At 41.0% G+C, this 17,743-nt stretch overlaps 1 protein-coding gene across 1 annotated transcript in view; it reads right to left on the bottom strand.

Annotated features, from left to right (window-relative positions):
- The window catches only part of NYAP2 (neuronal tyrosine-phosphorylated phosphoinositide-3-kinase adaptor 2), a 119,044-nt gene extending 103,093 nt beyond the window's left edge, over positions 1 to 15,951 (bottom strand). The window contains exons 1-2 of the mRNA XM_009325060.1: positions 15,456 to 15,951; positions 8,607 to 8,849 (exon numbers count right to left, since the gene is read on the bottom strand). Coding sequence (XP_009323335.1) covers positions 8,607 to 8,812 — 206 coding nt within the window. The 5' untranslated portion in view covers positions 8,813 to 8,849; positions 15,456 to 15,951. The remainder of the gene's footprint in view (positions 1 to 8,606; positions 8,850 to 15,455) is intronic.
- Positions 15,952 to 17,743: the final 1,792 nt, after the last annotated feature.

Below are 17,743 nucleotides of genomic sequence, written 5' to 3'. Positions count from 1 at the left end.
GAGCACTCCCCTAACTCTTCAGCTGTCCCTTTAGTCACCTGTTGGGTACAATTTCAGCTCATGCTGTGAGCTGAGTGCGTGCGTGCACTGGATTAGTGTTTCAGAGGAATCTAATTTCCATTTGGGGTCCTTGGGTACTGTGCAATAAAAAATAAAATAAAAAACAATTCCACTTATAACTGCCTTCTGTGGGACCAAACCAGCTCACTTGCTCATTCGCAGGCAGCTCGCACGGGGAGCTGCAGCGTTCGCCCCCAGCAGCGCACCGGCACTGCCAACCCCCAGCTGAGCGGGGCTGTCCCGGGGGCTGAGCGCTGCCCGCCCCACACCAGCTCCACCACGGCCTCTCAGCACAGGAGATGGCTGCTGGCTCTATATTGTTGATGAAGGCCCTGTGCTGAGGACATACTCCACACGGTGGGTTGGTTTTTTTTGTTTGGTGGGTTTTGGTGTTGTTTTTTTTTTTTTTTAAATATTTTTAAACTGACTTCACTTAGCATTACAAGTCAAATTAGAGGGGAAAGCCAGAAGGAAAAGTAAAAGGAGTCTCAAATTAACTATAAAACGCACAGCTAGTAATGTCTCTGCAATCCATTTCTTCGCTAATCTCTCCTTACCCCCTTTTTAATCCAATTGCATAAAAATCTAATCAGTGCACATGCACATTCCTGTTTTCATACAAATTTTAGCCACTGGTCTAGCATAACTCGGCAACAAGATGCCCATCACCAGATGCTTCTGTTGCAGAGGTGGTCTGTGCTGACATTCTCTGCTTTCAGGGTTATACCCAAGAGCAGGCTTTTTTTTTAGGCTAAGAAAATAAACATCCTGATTAAATTATCAAGCACCATACTATGGTTGTGCTTTCCTGTGGAGGAAAATAAATAAATAAATAAATAAATAAAAGCATGCATAGCCTGTCAGAGAGGTGCTGGGAAGGAGACCATGCAAAGGGAACAAACGCCTGCCAGCTGGGTGGGGCATGAAGTAATCTTTATTATTATGAATGCCGGCAAAATACAGCTGTGATTTATGGCCCTGGAAAAAGCAACGCACGGAGCTGTTTCGCTCAAAGAACATGTTTGGTTTTCTTCAACTCTATGAACAGGTATTGTTAAACAATGGATTTTCCTGAAGGCACAGAAAGATTCACTCATATTATTCTAATGCTAGCACAGACCTTCAGTTCTGCCGGGTTCTCAGACCGGTGCTGCATGTTCCCAGTGTTTATTACAGACAGTTGTGGCAGAATTTCCAAAGTGCACGTGGCTGAACCTGCATGTGTGCACGTGTAGGAGCGTGGCTAGCTGCAGTTTTGCTACTTACGGGTCATGAGACCACTTTCTGCATGTCTTCTGTACAAGTATCTGTCCTTCAGGCTGTAACACGAGTTCTTAGTTCAGGTCACAGGCAATTACAACATTTGTCAGGTCTCAGTGAACTTCAGCATGGAGTACTTTTTGGTTACCGGAAGCCTTGAACCAGAACAGATCAATGCTTCAATTTTGCCAGCAGTCCTCAGCGAGACTTTGTTAATGTTACATGGCATATTAATTGTGCTGGTTTACTGAATGTATTTCCCCATTAATGAAGTCCAACCTAGATTAGTTACAAAGACTCTAACTGGGCATGCTTCAAAACAGTCTCCCTTTTTTTGAATTCAGTCTTCACAAAACCAGTTTTTATTTATTTCTGCAATTTCATAATATACTTGAAGATATTTTCCAAGCAAATGCAAATTTTTGACTAGAAATAGCAGCACCACCAGAACCCTAGAGGGTTGTGCAAATTACCTACTTCCCCACAGCTCTACATGCATCTCTGTCTTGCTAAGGGGGGCTTTTTGGTTAGAGGCAGTGCTGGATAATTTTAACTACCAGGTTAAAATTACAATCCCACATCCTATAGTTAAAGAGTAATAAAGAGATAGTGAGGGGAAAAAAAATTGAAATAAAAGTGGAATGGGAACGAATGACTAAAAACTGGACATTAAGATCCATACACCCCCCAGCATCTTTCAGCGATGGTGTGTCAAGGACTGTCTCCCAGTGGTACAACAGACCTCCTCCAGAATGACTCAGCCTGCCGAGGAGGCACCAGCCTGCAGGTTGCATGCGAACACGCGCCCAAATGGAATTGGAGCAAGGCCAGTTCACTCATTTACACAGGTGGTCAGACAGCCTGCGAATACCAATAGCATGGAGCCACTTAGACTGGATTTTTACAAGAAGGAGGAAAAGGGTCTGTAACCCATTTAGAAGTCCTCTGGGCTGTCTGTGACCCCACACTTCCAACTACGCTTTTAAATATAGCAAATGAATCCTGAGCAAAAATGCATCCACTGACATGGTGGGCCAGTATACGTCTGAGCAATTTGTGGAATGATGAAGGGGAAAAGATCATACAGCTTCCCCAAAAAAGAGTAACAGTTGTAGGCAGGAGCCCTAAAATCATGGAAGATTTATTGAAAACAACATCAAGATTTAGATACCAAACGGATAGTTTTCTGCTCTATTTCCTTGGTACTTGGGATTACCAAGCAGACTATCAGTCTCTATGGTAAATTTTCAATGACATTTGTTGCATGACTGTCCTAAAATAAAACTTCTCAGAATAACAGCAACAGCAATATAATATAGTTTGCATTGTTTCTGTTGTTTATTTTGTGTGGCAATAATACAGGCGGCCATATGGATATGAGCATTTGGAAGGGAGGATTTGTTGGCTAGATCATCACATCTGTTTACTTATAAATGCAACAAAAATACATTTGGAGGTCACTGACTGCACAACCATTTTACGTACTCTTCATGAAAAAAATACCCAAACAACTATCAATGCTACCCCTTCTACGTCAACCCAACTTCAAAAAAGACCCTATGATATTTTCATGAGAAAAAGGTTTTGAAATCATACTTAAATTAGTCTCTATCATACCTCGTCAGCCACTTCCACCATAAAGGTGGTATCACAGCAGTAATTTAATCTGGGATGAAATAAGCATTCAACATGTCCAGGAGGAAGATAAGGAAAACAACCTGTGCCACAGTTAAGCTTCCTCATAACACATACCCTTTGATTAAAGGAGCACATACCACTGACCTCATATCCAAAAATCACATTCACCGAGTGAACTTAGATTTGAATTAAAAAAACAGAAAACAAACACACACCACCAAAAAAAACCACAAAAGCCCACACTGACACGCTTAACCAATAACAACAAGTTCACAAGCCTGTAATTTGTAACATCTCAATGATGTGCTTGCAGGTATTTCAGCTGAGCCCCTCGCCGTGATCCAAAATATTTATTGCACTCCCCTCACATTTTTCTTGAGGTCTGGCTGTAAGCATATTAAATCTAGTAAGCATGAGTATTCCTGCAAATTTAGAAGTGCGTAGTTCACTACACAAAATTTCAACTACAAATGTTCAGAAAAAGAAGAAACAGTACTTTAAACATTCTTTCACCTAAAGTATTTTTCTGATTTCAAGACATTATTATAAATAATAAGTTCATAATGAAATTATTTTACTTAGGTAATTTTGATTCTGGTAGAAATCTTTTGGTAGAAACACCTCAGCATGTCCCTATACTCTAAGATTACACACGTTTTCTCGGCTGAACAGAGCTTTTGGCAGTGAATAATCCCATGCATAGAAATATTTTTATATTTGCTTGCTGTCGCCCACAATTGATAACAATGAACTTTTAGCTGAAGGACACAAAACTTATGTCTTGTTTACGAAGGAACCTAAGGATAGAAACTACAGAAAACTACAGACAGATAATACCTGAATTCAATTACTTCCACAACCTTAAAAAAAAAAAAAAAGAGAAAAATATGATCTTACTGTTGCCGATGGGTTAGTCTTCAATATTTGATTTGCCAAAGGAAGGAGAGGTTAGGATGACAGCTGTTCATTACAATTCCTTCTTTATTACAAGAGCTTAACTCTGCCACTGGCTGGCTGGCCCATTTCTGCTAGCTTTAGCACAGAACAGTGCTCCTAAAAGCTCCTCCTCTTGACAGCATCTGTCTGGATACTTCCCTCAACAAGCAGAAACAAGGCTTTCCACAGAGCCATTTAGGTGCTGGGAATGAGCTACAAGTAAGGGAAACCATTAGAAGTAGAAGTAAATATTTTGATGGCTAAGTCCAGGATTTGGCAGGTAGAAATTCATGCCCACTGACACCATCAGCTTTACACCAAAGCAGTCACATCTTCATAGTGTTACAAACCAAAACGACGACATCCCCGACAGAAGCAGTAGCTTAAACAACGCCTAAAAACTAGAAGCCAAAACTTTGAAAGCATACATCTCCTATGAAAGCGTACAACCCCAGCCACTCCCTGTGATTAATGCAACATGCCTCAGCCTTCAGAGGAGGAGGAAGTTTCATCATTTGTTTCTTACCAGGATTTTGTATTTATACAATAAAAAAAAAACCACTGGTGAAGTATCCACACAAGACTATGTATAATAAAGTATCTAAATATATGTATTTCAGTTATGGGTGAGTCAGAAAGCAACTGCTCATTCTAACAGATGCCCTATGTAAACTCAAAATACTCACCTTTTCCCTGGCACCAACAGCAGCTGAGGCAAATCTACCTTCTGTTCCCAGAAATGCTGCCTACGGCAGATATTGCATCATGGCAAATGTACATCTCACAGTACTGCAACTTTATTGCCAGTCAAAATGATACTGCTTCATAACTTTATTTGCAATTTATAAGCTCTGTGGGCAATACGCCAGTATGTTCTCTTGGTCTGGACACGGCTGCCTGAACGGACAAGTAGTGAATGATCAAGTAGTGAGACCAGACGAATAAAAGATGGAAGAAAAAAAGGTCTAAAAATTAGGCGCAAAATATATATACTAACATATTTACTGTGGCTTACTCTCAGCTACTGATCAGCACATTAACCTTATTTTCTCTGCATGATTGCTAAGTACGATACTAAAATTAGGTCAGAAATTCAGATCAGCTGACTCAGCCCAGCCATCAGACAAAGACTGGTTGCCTTTTCCCCCCTCCCCCCAATCGAATACGATGTGGTTTATCCCCTGCAATATACAATGGATCTATACATTTTTCCCCATGATTAACCTATCAGAACCACACACGATGAGACAGCAATCACACTGAAGGTACATCAGTGCTACTGAAGAAACACAACACAATGTATCCTTAGGAAGGCAAAACGTACAATCAAACGGCTTTTTTTTTTTTTTTTTTTTAGGTCATTTTTCAGATCTTGTTTCCAAACTGCTCGGACTAATGTATTTCAATGAACTTTTAAGTCACTCAGCATGGTTATGAGATGATTTAGGTAAATAACAGCTGCTTCCAAATAGCATTTCGTGTGAATACCACCACTTTATTAGATAATAAATTACTCATTACTATGTTGTTAATATACATGATCAGCCTTCTTCTAAAAGAGACCATCTGAACACTAAAATCAAATAGCTTCTCAGAAATTCAATAATCAGACTATTAGGTAATTTTCAGTAGGTGCCAAAGACTTAGAGCTGCTTTATTTTGACTCCCACAAGCAAAAGGAGAGTGTTTGCTGGAACCCTCTCTCCTGCTCAAAATCTACCTGCGGTGAATCACAGGGGACAACTCCCTTGTTGCTAAGGAGATTGTTTTCAGCTGTTGGTAGTCCCCAGCCTGGTAGCACTGTTATCACCGCACATGTGCACCACTTGATATCTAGGCCACACTATCAGGAATTAGGGATAATAGAAATACCCACCAAGGGAAGGTAAAGACATAAGGAAAATAGTACAGAACAAAGAAGAAATCAATAATCCTTCTTTACCTTTCTTGACTGCTGTGTTTCAATAGACAACTTGGTCTTGGATGAATGGAGGTTACTACAGGGAGCAGACTCAATTGCACTCAGTCTAAGTGACTTCAGATATCATGGTTCCTTTAGTCAAAATCAGATGTTGTCCCTTAGTCTGCCATTGCTTTTGGTTTTCCTAATCAAGGGTTGATCACAAATATCTCGTTTTCCCTCTCCAAGTTTACACAGGAAAAAGACAGAGAAAAAGACTCAAGGACAGTGTTTCCTAAGATTTCCTAAGGCGTTTCTCCCACTTTGTTTCCTCAGACAGATATCATTGACCCCCTCAATGTTACTGAGATAAGCCAAGTGGGGAGGGACTAGAGGGGACCACCACAAACATGGTTTCCCACAGAAGAGCACTATATCCAAGAAATGTTGATGCCTCCAATCCACAAACATATACATGCTGTTCCTCTGATAGGCCCACTATGTTGCTGGTAATCTTCTTTTTGTCTTCTGACTATGTATCTGGGGAGCACAGCACTGTTCTCAATGATCTCAGTTTAGCATGAGCAAGAATTTCATGGTTTGGCTCAGCCTTAAATCATCTGCACTTATCCAGAGCTCTTCATCAAATCACTTTGCCAAGATCAATAAATAAAACCTCACCAACCAACCACAAGGTAGGAAGTACTGTTACCACCATTCAAATTTGGTAGAGAAGCTTGGCTAGAGGACTATAAAGAACCAGTAGGTCCACAACTTACTTTCTCATGCCCCAAGAAACTTATTCATAACAAAACCTGTTCTGGCACTTACTGACCTTTATGGTCACACATACTAAAGTGCATGTAAACAGGTTAGCCAGAGCACAGCCTAATTAGCTGTCAACTCTGAAGACTATATTCTAAGTACATCTGTATACATTGACAGTTTAACATAGCTTATCATCAAATGAAGAAGTTGCCACAAGGCCTGGGGAATTTATTTTTTTTCCAGCCAATTCTAAATTAATCAGATAGTGATGTTTCAATAAATTTAAAATATTAAAAAAAAAATTTTTAATTATTTTCCTCAGTGGGGAAGAGCCAGCAATGTAAGATGAGAAAGTACTCTTCATCTTGCTACTTTAAAACAGCAATTTATTGACTAGCACTTTTGTACGCGCTAACTTAGCAGGTGAGGCAGATTCAAATTCTTCCTCTGCTTCATGTAACTAGAACTTAACTTCTCTGTCCATCATATTAAGAAATATTTTGAGGTGGGTCTCCCTACCCTTTTCTCTTGGAAATTTTGCAGTTTATGTAGCTATTCAGTAATCAAGAGAGAGACATGAACACTAAACAAAGATGGCAAGAATGAAACAAAAAGCGTATCCAGCATAAATCAACACAAACAAAAAAAACCTTCCTACATTAATCTGCTGCAAGAAAAAGCATTTTCTCTCACGAAGTTGTGCATAGTATAGCTCCTGCTACAAGCAGCCTATGCCTTTGACTCCCCAATAGTTTGAATCCCCCTAAACATCACCCCAAAGTTGAGCTGACAAGATAATAGTCCAGAAGGTACCAAAATACACATTGCATGGGCTCTCATTATTCACCTTAATTTCACATTAGTCTTATCCCCCCAACCAAATTAGTGACAATCCAAAAAATTCTCCTTCCTGGAATGTAAAGCAGCCATAATTTTGCTTTACATTGCTTTTTCTCCCTCCTCTGTCAAACTATGCGCTGTTTTTTTTGCTTTAAACATCCCATCAAAATTACCAGACTACCGAGGCGTTCCTGGAACGTTCACAGCACAGCATGGCTGTTATACCTGGATGTACAGTATCCAAGACACAGCATAAAATGCAATCACTTAAACTGAAATACAGAAGATTCACACTGGGGGAAAAAATTTCAAAGGACCTATCAGTTTGTGCTCAAGCCATCCATCTGCATGCAAAAGTTTAGCATTTGGATGGATGATTTACCTGTATTACACAATTTGACCCTCTCTCCTCAAGAAATGCAATTTTTTTATATGCAAATGTGTATATAATAAATATTTACATCTATCCCATTCAACCTTCTTTTCCTCTCCAAGAGGCTGCAGAGATTTCACTGCTATCCATTGGCACAAGAGGCCAGGTCATGTGAGTGCTCCTCTCATTAACTGTCAACTACAATCGATGGCATTGTTCAAGAAGAGCCATTACAGGGTTCTGCCCATCAGGGGCTTGATCCATTTTCCTTTAAACGACTGCAATATTTTTACCGACTTTAGAGCATGCAGAATGGTGAGGAAATCATAAATAACAGACATTTTTTTTTGAAACTTCAGACAGCAATTAGAGAGCTTTGATAATTTACCAGATTTAAAACATCAGCTCCAGGAGAGTCCATTTGATCTGCACACCAATGCATCTTTGCACAAAGTACACACTGTCCATCTAAAAGCGCTGAGTGGATGAGCACCTATTTTCCACTAGATCTACATCTCCTATTCCAAACACCTAAACTTTTTGTTTAGGTGTGACCTAAACAGATCACACCTTCTGGAGATGTCACACATGCTCAAACTGAACACATTTGGATGGGAATACTCTCTTCCATTGAGGGCGGTAGAACCATGCAGCATCGATGTAAAACACGTGCAGTTAGCAGCCTGACATGGGCCAATGGTCTGTATTGCTTTTACCAGCAAGCTGCTTAGAAGTCAACTGGTCTACACATATTTACCATACATCTGAGACCGAGCCCCTTACTGTCCATTCACTCTGCCAGACCACTCATCTTTTTATCAAAATATTTACCGTTTTATTGCTTCTTCTTGTTTTCGGCGTTTTTCACTCTTTTCTTTCAAGTAAGCCAGGTTTGTTTCATTCCTCATGCGATCATTCTCTCGAGCAATGTCTGATGCATTCTGTATAACCAAGCCATCATAGGCCTTCATCCCCATATCTTCAATATACTGGAGAAAAGCGCCCAAAGTGACCTCCTCCTGATTAGAACTCATCATCTTGCAGGAGATAATGAACAAAGGAAAGCAACGTTTCCTGCAGGTTGAAAAACACATAATACCTTAATCAGTGGGAAAATAGCTTATGGTTTATGACAGCGAGATTGTGTCAATTGTAATTAACATCTCTGTAAGAGACAATTTTTTAGATTTTCCCCTGTCTAAAGGATAATAAACAAAGCAATTCAGAACACTGAACAACATTACTCAAGACAAGAGGAGATAAAACCCAAGAGTCTCTTCTTTCAAGTGATGCAGATCCACCCAGTTATACGTTGTTCAAATCCCAAAAAGGTTTTCTCCCACCCCTTCCCTTTTCCTAATACCCTGCAGTTGCAGCGACACTGACCTCCCTGAATCTCAGTTTGAATTGGACTGAAAAGGCTTCCACATCCCAGGACAACAGGTCCTTTTTGCAGTTTAGATAAAGCTGCACCAGAGCAGATCACCAGACAAAATTCCTATTCTGCAGGATATTCCAAAGTTCAGGTGGAAAACACTGTTCCATTTTTTGGAACAAAAAAGTTCAACATTTTCTTCACGTTCAAAATCTGGAAAGAAATATTGTGAAATAGTTTCCTATATTTCTTACTAACATAGATATGAGCCCATAAGCCCTGGTCATCTGTTGCCCAACAGCTTGTTAGCTTGAAGCTCCAAGAACGGACAAGAAATCCCAGCTAAGCTGGGACCTTCAGAACTCTAAAGCCCTTGAATTCTCCAAGCTTCTGAATTTCTTCCACAGGTATGACAGACACTTGGGTTTACAGCACCTCCAGCTAAGCAGCATGGAGCACAGACACGCTTAGATCCCTAGGTCACTCCTGGCTCCATGGCAGGCAGCCTAAAAGCTCTCAGAAAGGTGCCAAAGGTTTTCCGCTCAGCAGCAGACACCCTGGGAGTCGTGAGAACTCTGGTGTATAGACACATCAGTAAACGCTACAGGTGACTAAAGGCAAGCTATAATTTCAAGAAACATACTGGCTAAATTCTATACAACTGGATTAACTACTTATTAAACAAGTAAAATAGAACTTTAATAAAACAGAATTGTGCTATCTTCTTATTTTAAATACTGATTACTGTAAGGTTTTGAGACATTACGATCTTGAGTGGCATTATCCTCACACAGCCCCATGAGGGGGATCCTCATCTTACAAATGAGGAGTCGATGCAGAGAGTGACTGAGTGACACGCTGGCAGACCTGGCAGCTGAACTCAGCTCTCTAAGGCATGTTTGCTTCTTCACTACTAGAGCATCCTCCCTTCCCTGAAGAAGGGTGGTGTGACTTCTCAGAATCGGCCTGAGAACCATGCCAGCGCTGCAACTAGAAGTGATCTTATTGAATAGGCAACGAGTATCCCATCTGCACACAGATTTTAGGGGCAGAGTCCCCGTGTAATCAGCAACAAAAATCTTTCCTCCATTTCCTAAAATACTGCCATATTTCTCATCTTTATTACACTGCTGGACAAGCAAAATTCTGATCAGGGTAGGCACTGATTCTAAAATAAATAAATAAATAAATAAAAAGCTCTTCTAGGTTCTAGCAATCCAGCTCTGGGCCTTCAGGCACAGCCCTGAACATGAGAACAAAATGCTTTTACATCCATGGAGTAAGCAATCTGCAAGGGATGAAAAGAAGAGAGAGAAATATTTTTCCACCCTTTAATTTTTTTTTTCCCCCATTTTTGATCACTTGAAGTGGCAATGGCAACAAGCAGCTGGTTTCAGGCAGTTAACACTTAAAAAGCACACCAGTAATTTTTTTTCCCCTTGTTCTCTCTGTCTCTATATCAAAATTATTTCCATACAATGGTAGCCTGACTTAAAATCATGAATATTCAGGGGATGCAAAGGGTCTGCTTCTATCACCTCTTCCACCTCCCAAGACAACCTTTTCTATCAACTAAGCCTGAGCATGAGCGTAAGGCTGATGTTCAGGGTCACTAAATTGATCTTAAAGTATTTTCAGGCATGGGTACAGGTATCTCCTACTAAGCCCTGCAGGGTAAAACCAGTGAAGGAGGCCTTAGCGCAGCCCGGCGTGCGCGCACGCGCTTCCACACTAGAAGCGGCTAGAACTCCACCGCACTGGCATATGCATTGAGCCATTCTATATAATCACCGTAAGTGGCACAGGATCTGCAAAGGAGTGAATTGGGAAGCTCACAATGAGCTAAACAGACTCTACCAATGTTACTGGTGCTTCACTAGACGTCATTTTAGACCAATTCCTAGCCTTTCTGATTAAGAAAAGTAAGTCCAGATACCATAGCCCCTTCCTGGGAGTCTGTCTACAGCATGAAGCCTACCTGATTAGAAACAATGCAAACAGCATAGACAGCTCGAACTCCATTGTCTCCAAACTTCTCAAACGGTATCTGCTTTTTGATGGTTAAAGTCTGGGCCATTTCCCCAGTAGATAGCTGTTTCACTGTTTTCCATTTTGGACTTCTAATAAAGCCTAGTTTCTGCATATGTTGCATTAAATTCAGATAAACCTGTACAACAGAGAAACCCCACCCTAGCTATCTTAATGGCAGTTTTGCCATTGATTTCTCCAGTGACCAGATTTTACTCCTGAAATATGAAATTTTATACTGAAGATAACTTCAGCAGGCTTTCAATGACTGCAGTTCTGATCCATTTTTCCTCCAAGACATATAGAACTTGAGCTGCTTCACACTCTCTTTTATGACAACAATACTGCATTATTTTTTTTTCCTCATTGTTTCCCTTTCTTTTTGGAGGTCTAAAATGAGCTGACACCTAAGGATAGGCTGAATCTCCTTTTATTATGATATTTATTTTTCATACGAGAGAACAAAGTCATTCCAATTGCAAAAAGACTGAAATAAAAAGCCTTTATTCTGCTGCACACACTGACCAGATACTTCAGATACTGGTTTATCACTGATGTTTTCCATTACTAAACCCATGCAGAATGACAAAAATTTACACAATATTTAATAAATAGATCAGGATTATTCTTTGTCCTAAGAGGGGTCCAATCCTGCAATAGTACTGAGCAACTGTAGCTACTGAACTCCTCCTGTGACTGTTGATGCTTGTATGTTCTTGACATCAAATTCAGTTTGGGGTACTCCTGGAGGGGGTTGGGGGACTCCCAGATATTTCAAAACCTTGAATCAGCTCTTACAGCGCTAACTCTGAAAAGCATCTATACAAGTAGCCAGCATTTTCTAGATCAAAACCCGTGTATCTCCTGCATGCGTAGCATTTTACAGGCTCATTGCATTTACTAATATTGGACAGTTGTGCATGCTACACTTAAACAGGGAATAAAAATGCAAACAGCTGGGCAAAAAGCTTAACTAGTTACTATAAACATCTTTGCAGTATTAGTATTCCTTGTACAGCACACTAGGACCGATTTTATTTACAGCTATCAATGCCACTTCAGAGATACTCTGTTACCTTAATAGATGTGCCTTATTACTGCAACAGGCTGCAACCAATACACATGGCCCATCGAGTCCCATGCATTGCTTGCTTGTCACCCTCCTTGGAAAAGGTGCGGACAGCCCTGATCGACCCTCGATCAAAGGTTCTGCTGACTGGTAAACTCAGGCAGTGAGCAATTCCTAACCATCTGCCAGGGCAGATACAAGTACAAACGAGTGTTCTGTTTGAGTACATTTATATTTGATTAAAAATATGCAAATGCAAGTTGTTAAATAAGTAATGTAAGCTGTAGGTGAGGCACCACCATTTTGGTACCCCTAACATGCGCACTGTGGTCAGGTATTTTGTTAGCTGGTAACAAGGGCCATACAGAGTCACCTGTGTATTTGCAATCAAATTGTTTTCAGTGCATTTTGTTTTCTGAAACCAAGCAGCCCTGGAAAATTGTAACTGGGAGTTGCTCTGTTTGGGAAATTCTTTTGACCCTCCTTTCTCTTCCCCTCCTCATTGTGGAGGAACAGAAGGAGGCAGCAGGGAGGAGGAAGAGCCCTGGATTTCAGCTATTGAAGCCAACATACTGAGAAGTCAACAGAAATTGATTGGAGGAACTTTGTTGCAAGTGTTCGCTGAATGCAAACATTTTTGGAAATTCAGCTGAGTGCAAGGACACAAAGAAGGGGTTCTCCAACATGTTCACTTTGCCTTTTAAAGGTCAAACTAACACTATGTGAAACCTCACCGAGGGGAAAGAAAAAAAAAAAATCATGCTCACTGGCACCTGCCCCTCCAGGTATCCCCAAATCAGAGGGACATTGGCAAAGGAGCACAGAGCCGCTCGCGCTGTCGTGGCCCATGCAATCAGCTGTCAGCATGGGAGGAGTAAAGCAAGCACGATTTTTTTTCTTCCCTGCCAGTGTATCTGGTTTACTGGCAAGAGCAAGCAGTCCCCTTACTGGTTTGCCTAGAAATATTTGTGTAATTAAATTCAAGATCTTTGTATTGATTCAGACAATTTCTAGGTGAGAATAACGCCTTGTGCTTCACAAGACTGTTGCATACCTTACTTCTAATTTAACTATTTGCTCTGATGCCAAACGTACAGCATTCTTGGTCAAACCCAAAACCACCTCCTTTTCATACGCTCAGCGTGCAAAAAATATTTAATTCAGAGCATGAGGAGTAATCGACCCAATATCACAGTATCAAAGCAGTGCTATACGTTAATATTCAGACATGCAGTTCTCTTATTCACATGAGGATCCCCAAAATATCAGTTGCTTTTCAGCATGCTTGACAGCCATAAGCTGCAGCTGTGCTGCATTGAAAATTGGCAATGCTGACATTAAACTGAAGGAGCTTTTTGAATGACAAAGGCACTGATTGCCTTCTTCCAAACCAGAGGGATTTTTTTTATTTATTTTAACATAGGAGAACAGAGCCTGGAAACACAAGAGCGGGGTTGCCCAAAGTCCTGAGTCCAACCCCTAATTTGTAAAGGTCTGCACACCTCTCCAGTCCTGTCTGTCTCCCTTCCAAATACTGCCTCCTCTCTTTGAGAACACATCTGCTTCCACATTACCTGTCACTTCCCTCCACTAGATTCAGTATATCAGAAGGATTCCGCACAAGTCAAGGATGCTAATCAGCCATTCGACCCTCGAGTTTGAGCTGTTGCATTCTAGTTGCTTGCAAGGCAGTAAGGGCAAAGTAAACAGGCCAGCCACATCCAATTTGCACAAAGTACTGACCACAGCAGCACTAATAAGGACCTAATGGTATTTGGTGTACAAAGAATACTTTCACTGCAACCAGGAAAAAATTCAGTGATGGAAAAATATACTAGAGATTACTTTGCAGAACTCTGTCTCTTATCATAACTGTGCCTTATACCAAGTGAGCTTTGAAATATCCAAACAGTTGAACATAAGACAAATTGCTAAGACATGCTTTTTAGAGTTGCATTCCCTGCTCATTCTTAACAGTGAGCTAGCATTACTGTTTTCACATACAGTGATGCATTAAATTCTAATGTCAAAGAGGAAAGACCTTCTGAAATAGGTTGCAAGTTTCCTACTATAGATCATTTGACAACTTTTTATGCAGATATTTAAGGAAAAAGAAACACTGCACTCATTTGGAAGTACAAAATATACTTTGAATTTTGACTGGGATTACAGATTATATACCTCGTCCTCACTGTACTGCACAGCATGAGCTCTAGCACCTGGGTGAAATCACTGAAGCTAAGTAGTGCTAAGCCCTTCACTTAAAGAGGTTAAAAGTGGCTCCTTCAGTAGAATGAGAATGCAACTGCATGGCTTTAAAGAAATAGTCCATTTTTATAGACGTCCCACCCTTCATAGGGGAAGTTATGCTCCCTGTAGTTTTAAGAACTGGAAAAAATACCCTGAGCCTTGAATTTTGGCTCCCTTGCTAGTGCCTTTCGAAAAGGGAAAAGGTCTTTGCTAACAATGACTTCTCTGACTCCAGAATGTAAAGAGCTGTTTACTTTGCAATACAGAAACACTTTTATCCCCTGAGGAAAATAATGCTTCCTCCTAACCACAGGGATGTTGGACAATTACAGTTCTAGATTCAGAATGGCCAGCACTTAAGTGCTATTATGACATTTTATCATCCCAATATTATGCGGAAGACTTACGAACAAGAAGAAATAAAACCACACAACACACAGACACACACACACACATTCTGTATGCAAACAGGAGTGCATTTGAACTCAGGAGAAAGAAGGAGCTTCTTGCTGATGGATGTATTTTTTTCCTCCTCCTTAAGAAAATGAAATGGAGATTTCACTGCCACCAGCATCACATTGTAAAGATGCTGTAAAATATTAATGGTGCAGCGGGTCTGATAAGTAACTAACAGATGTTAGAAATTATTTCAATTAATCAATCAGAAAATAGCAAAGAATGTTTTTAATTATTTAACAATGCTTTTTACGAACAAAAAAATCCAGCTGCAAAATGTCTCTATTACAAGCACAATCAACACGTGAAGTACAGAAAACCCAAATATACTTCAGCTTTTAGTTTAGCAATGGCTTGATTAGTACCTCCTAAAAATACATGCAACTTCATCATTATGCATTCTGACTACCCATTATTTCATTTTGTAATATTATTCTTTTCATTCTAATTAGCACCATATTGTATTAGCATGCTCATATAATGTATTAAAATATGTACGTACCAAAATTTAAGTCCACGGGGACTGCTAAGTGCAATAATCAAAGGTGACTTTTGCCTGTAAAAGCCCTTTCCTGTGGTTATCTCAGTGCAGTCGGAAGGGATATTTCAGCACCATAAGAAACAGATTTGCGGTTAGGCTCAGTTTTTTTCTTCAGTTAAAGTGCATTAAATCTTGTTGGCAAAATTGCCCAGATTGTAGAATTCGACATCACTATAAGTCAGTGTGTTACGTTACAGATCTTCTTAACATACGATTAAAATGGCATGGAAAGTTTGGCTTTTAAAAAATGCAGTAGCAAGAGGAGACAGGTGCTTGCTTCTTTAAATCCACGTTCAGAGAAGAGAGGGTACAGATAATGGGAGGGTATAAACAACACCCTGCTTTGAGGTCCAGCAGAGAAGAAACCGGATGATTTCTACCCACTTTACAACATAGATTACAGCACCATCGTATGCACTAACACAGAGATTTCTAAGGTGCCTCATTTGAATATGTTCTGCGAAGACAAAAAGAAAGGAATATAAGGAACAGAAAACATCCTATCCAAATGGCTTCTTGCAGCAGGAAAGACGCTCGCTCTCTCATTGCCACTTAGATACAGAAGGTCTGAGGCAGTCTAGCTTGTGGCATCGTCTCTCTCTCCCCCGTGACTACAGGCAGGCTTGCTCTCTCCAGCTGCCTTAGTCCGTTGATGCTGCTGTCGATTAATCAGGGATTCTCAAACAAAGAGCAAGCCTACCTTCGGGTGCCAGCAGGACTGTGGGGCTCCTCTCCTGCTGCAATCCGGCTGCCCTGACCCCCCGCGCAGCCAGCATCCTAGCACCTCGGACAGCTCCCCCGCGCCAGGCCCATGGGAAGGGGGCGAGAAGACGGGAGCGGAGACTCGCCAAGAGCCGGAGAGCGGCAGCGGCTTCGGTCCTCAGCTCCAGGGGCTCGGGCGCTGGGCAGAGCCTCCTAGCTAGGCAACAGTCTCTCGCTTATCTCCACTGCACTGAAGTCTGATTAGCAAATAATCCAGTGGAAAAAAAAAATAATCTGCGTGAACAGCACTGTACATCACATTTAGTCTATAGGTAGGAAAGGATGTGAAACAACGCCCTTCCCCCCTCCGTCTCCCTTCCCAAAAAAGAAACTGTTCTTCCACGGAGAATGTGTAAGTTAACCTTTAGCCCATGTTATGGCTCAAGGAAATGAGCAGCCACTTAAAAGGAACATCTAAGCCTCGGTTTGATACCTCAAATTGATGTATCTTTTGCACTCACCCTCACTGAAAAGCAGTGCAAGGCACACAATTACTGCTGACGCAGATTAGACTGCTGCTTGGGGAAAGAGGGGAGGAGCTTCTTAACCTCATCAAAACAACCTCCCACCACCTGCTCCCATTGCACGAGAACAAAACTATGCTACTCGGACAGAACGAGTGCGACATTTACGCTGTTTTACTTGTATTGATATGAGATGCGCCCTCTGGAAAGACACCCTGTTTGAAAAGCAGTCAGGGTGAAGCCACGCAGTTTTATGCTCATCCAGACTTCGTGAATGTAATGGTTTGGAAGAAAACATTTCCTTTTTTCTGAACTGGGTCTATCTGTGTTATAGCTCCTCCTTGCAGAATATGTGCGGTTTTGCTTTTTCTCCCTCAAACCTGCAGCCTGGACACAAAGCAAAAGCATTCACTCCCCACACAAAAGCCAGTAAGAGGGGAGATGTCCGGATGTGCACAGAATGCGTTACCCCATTGTTAAACGCCATTTCATTCTTCCTCCTATCTTAAGTTGGAGGCATATTTTTCTGTTGCATAAATCTTGATTCTGATGTTACAATAACAGCTGAATTTATTTCTAAAGCTACTAACAAAAACTACAGTCATGGAATAAAGTCCTCTCAAAGTAACACATATTCACATGAAAAGCAGTGCTAGTAAACAAATAAGACGTCGCCTACAGAGCACAGGAGAAATTCCTGCAGATTTACTACCCCCCAACTGGAATATCAATGTTACCTCACATTCAAGAGCACTCGAGATAGCCACCTAGACACCTTGCAAAACACAGCGACCTCCTTCATGCAGCAGTGGCCAATATTAACATTGGAACCGTAGCCCGAAAAAAGCCTACTCTTAAAACACTCTCATATTCACTAGTAACTCACTCACTGCTCACTGTAGTAGTGCATGTCCCACCTCTCGCAACCCTGTGAAACAGGGCGGTGAAGCTTCCACATAACATCTCCAAGAGACCATTTCAAAAGGGTACTTTAAGAAGGGTTACAAAGACAGAAGAACAGGG

The sequence above is a fragment of the Pygoscelis adeliae genome, unplaced genomic scaffold (genome assembly GCF_000699105.1).
Source record: "Pygoscelis adeliae isolate BGI_AS28 unplaced genomic scaffold, ASM69910v1 Scaffold155, whole genome shotgun sequence".
NCBI lineage: Eukaryota > Metazoa > Chordata > Aves > Sphenisciformes > Spheniscidae > Pygoscelis > Pygoscelis adeliae.
This window is presented reverse-complemented; position numbering and strand designations above follow the sequence as displayed.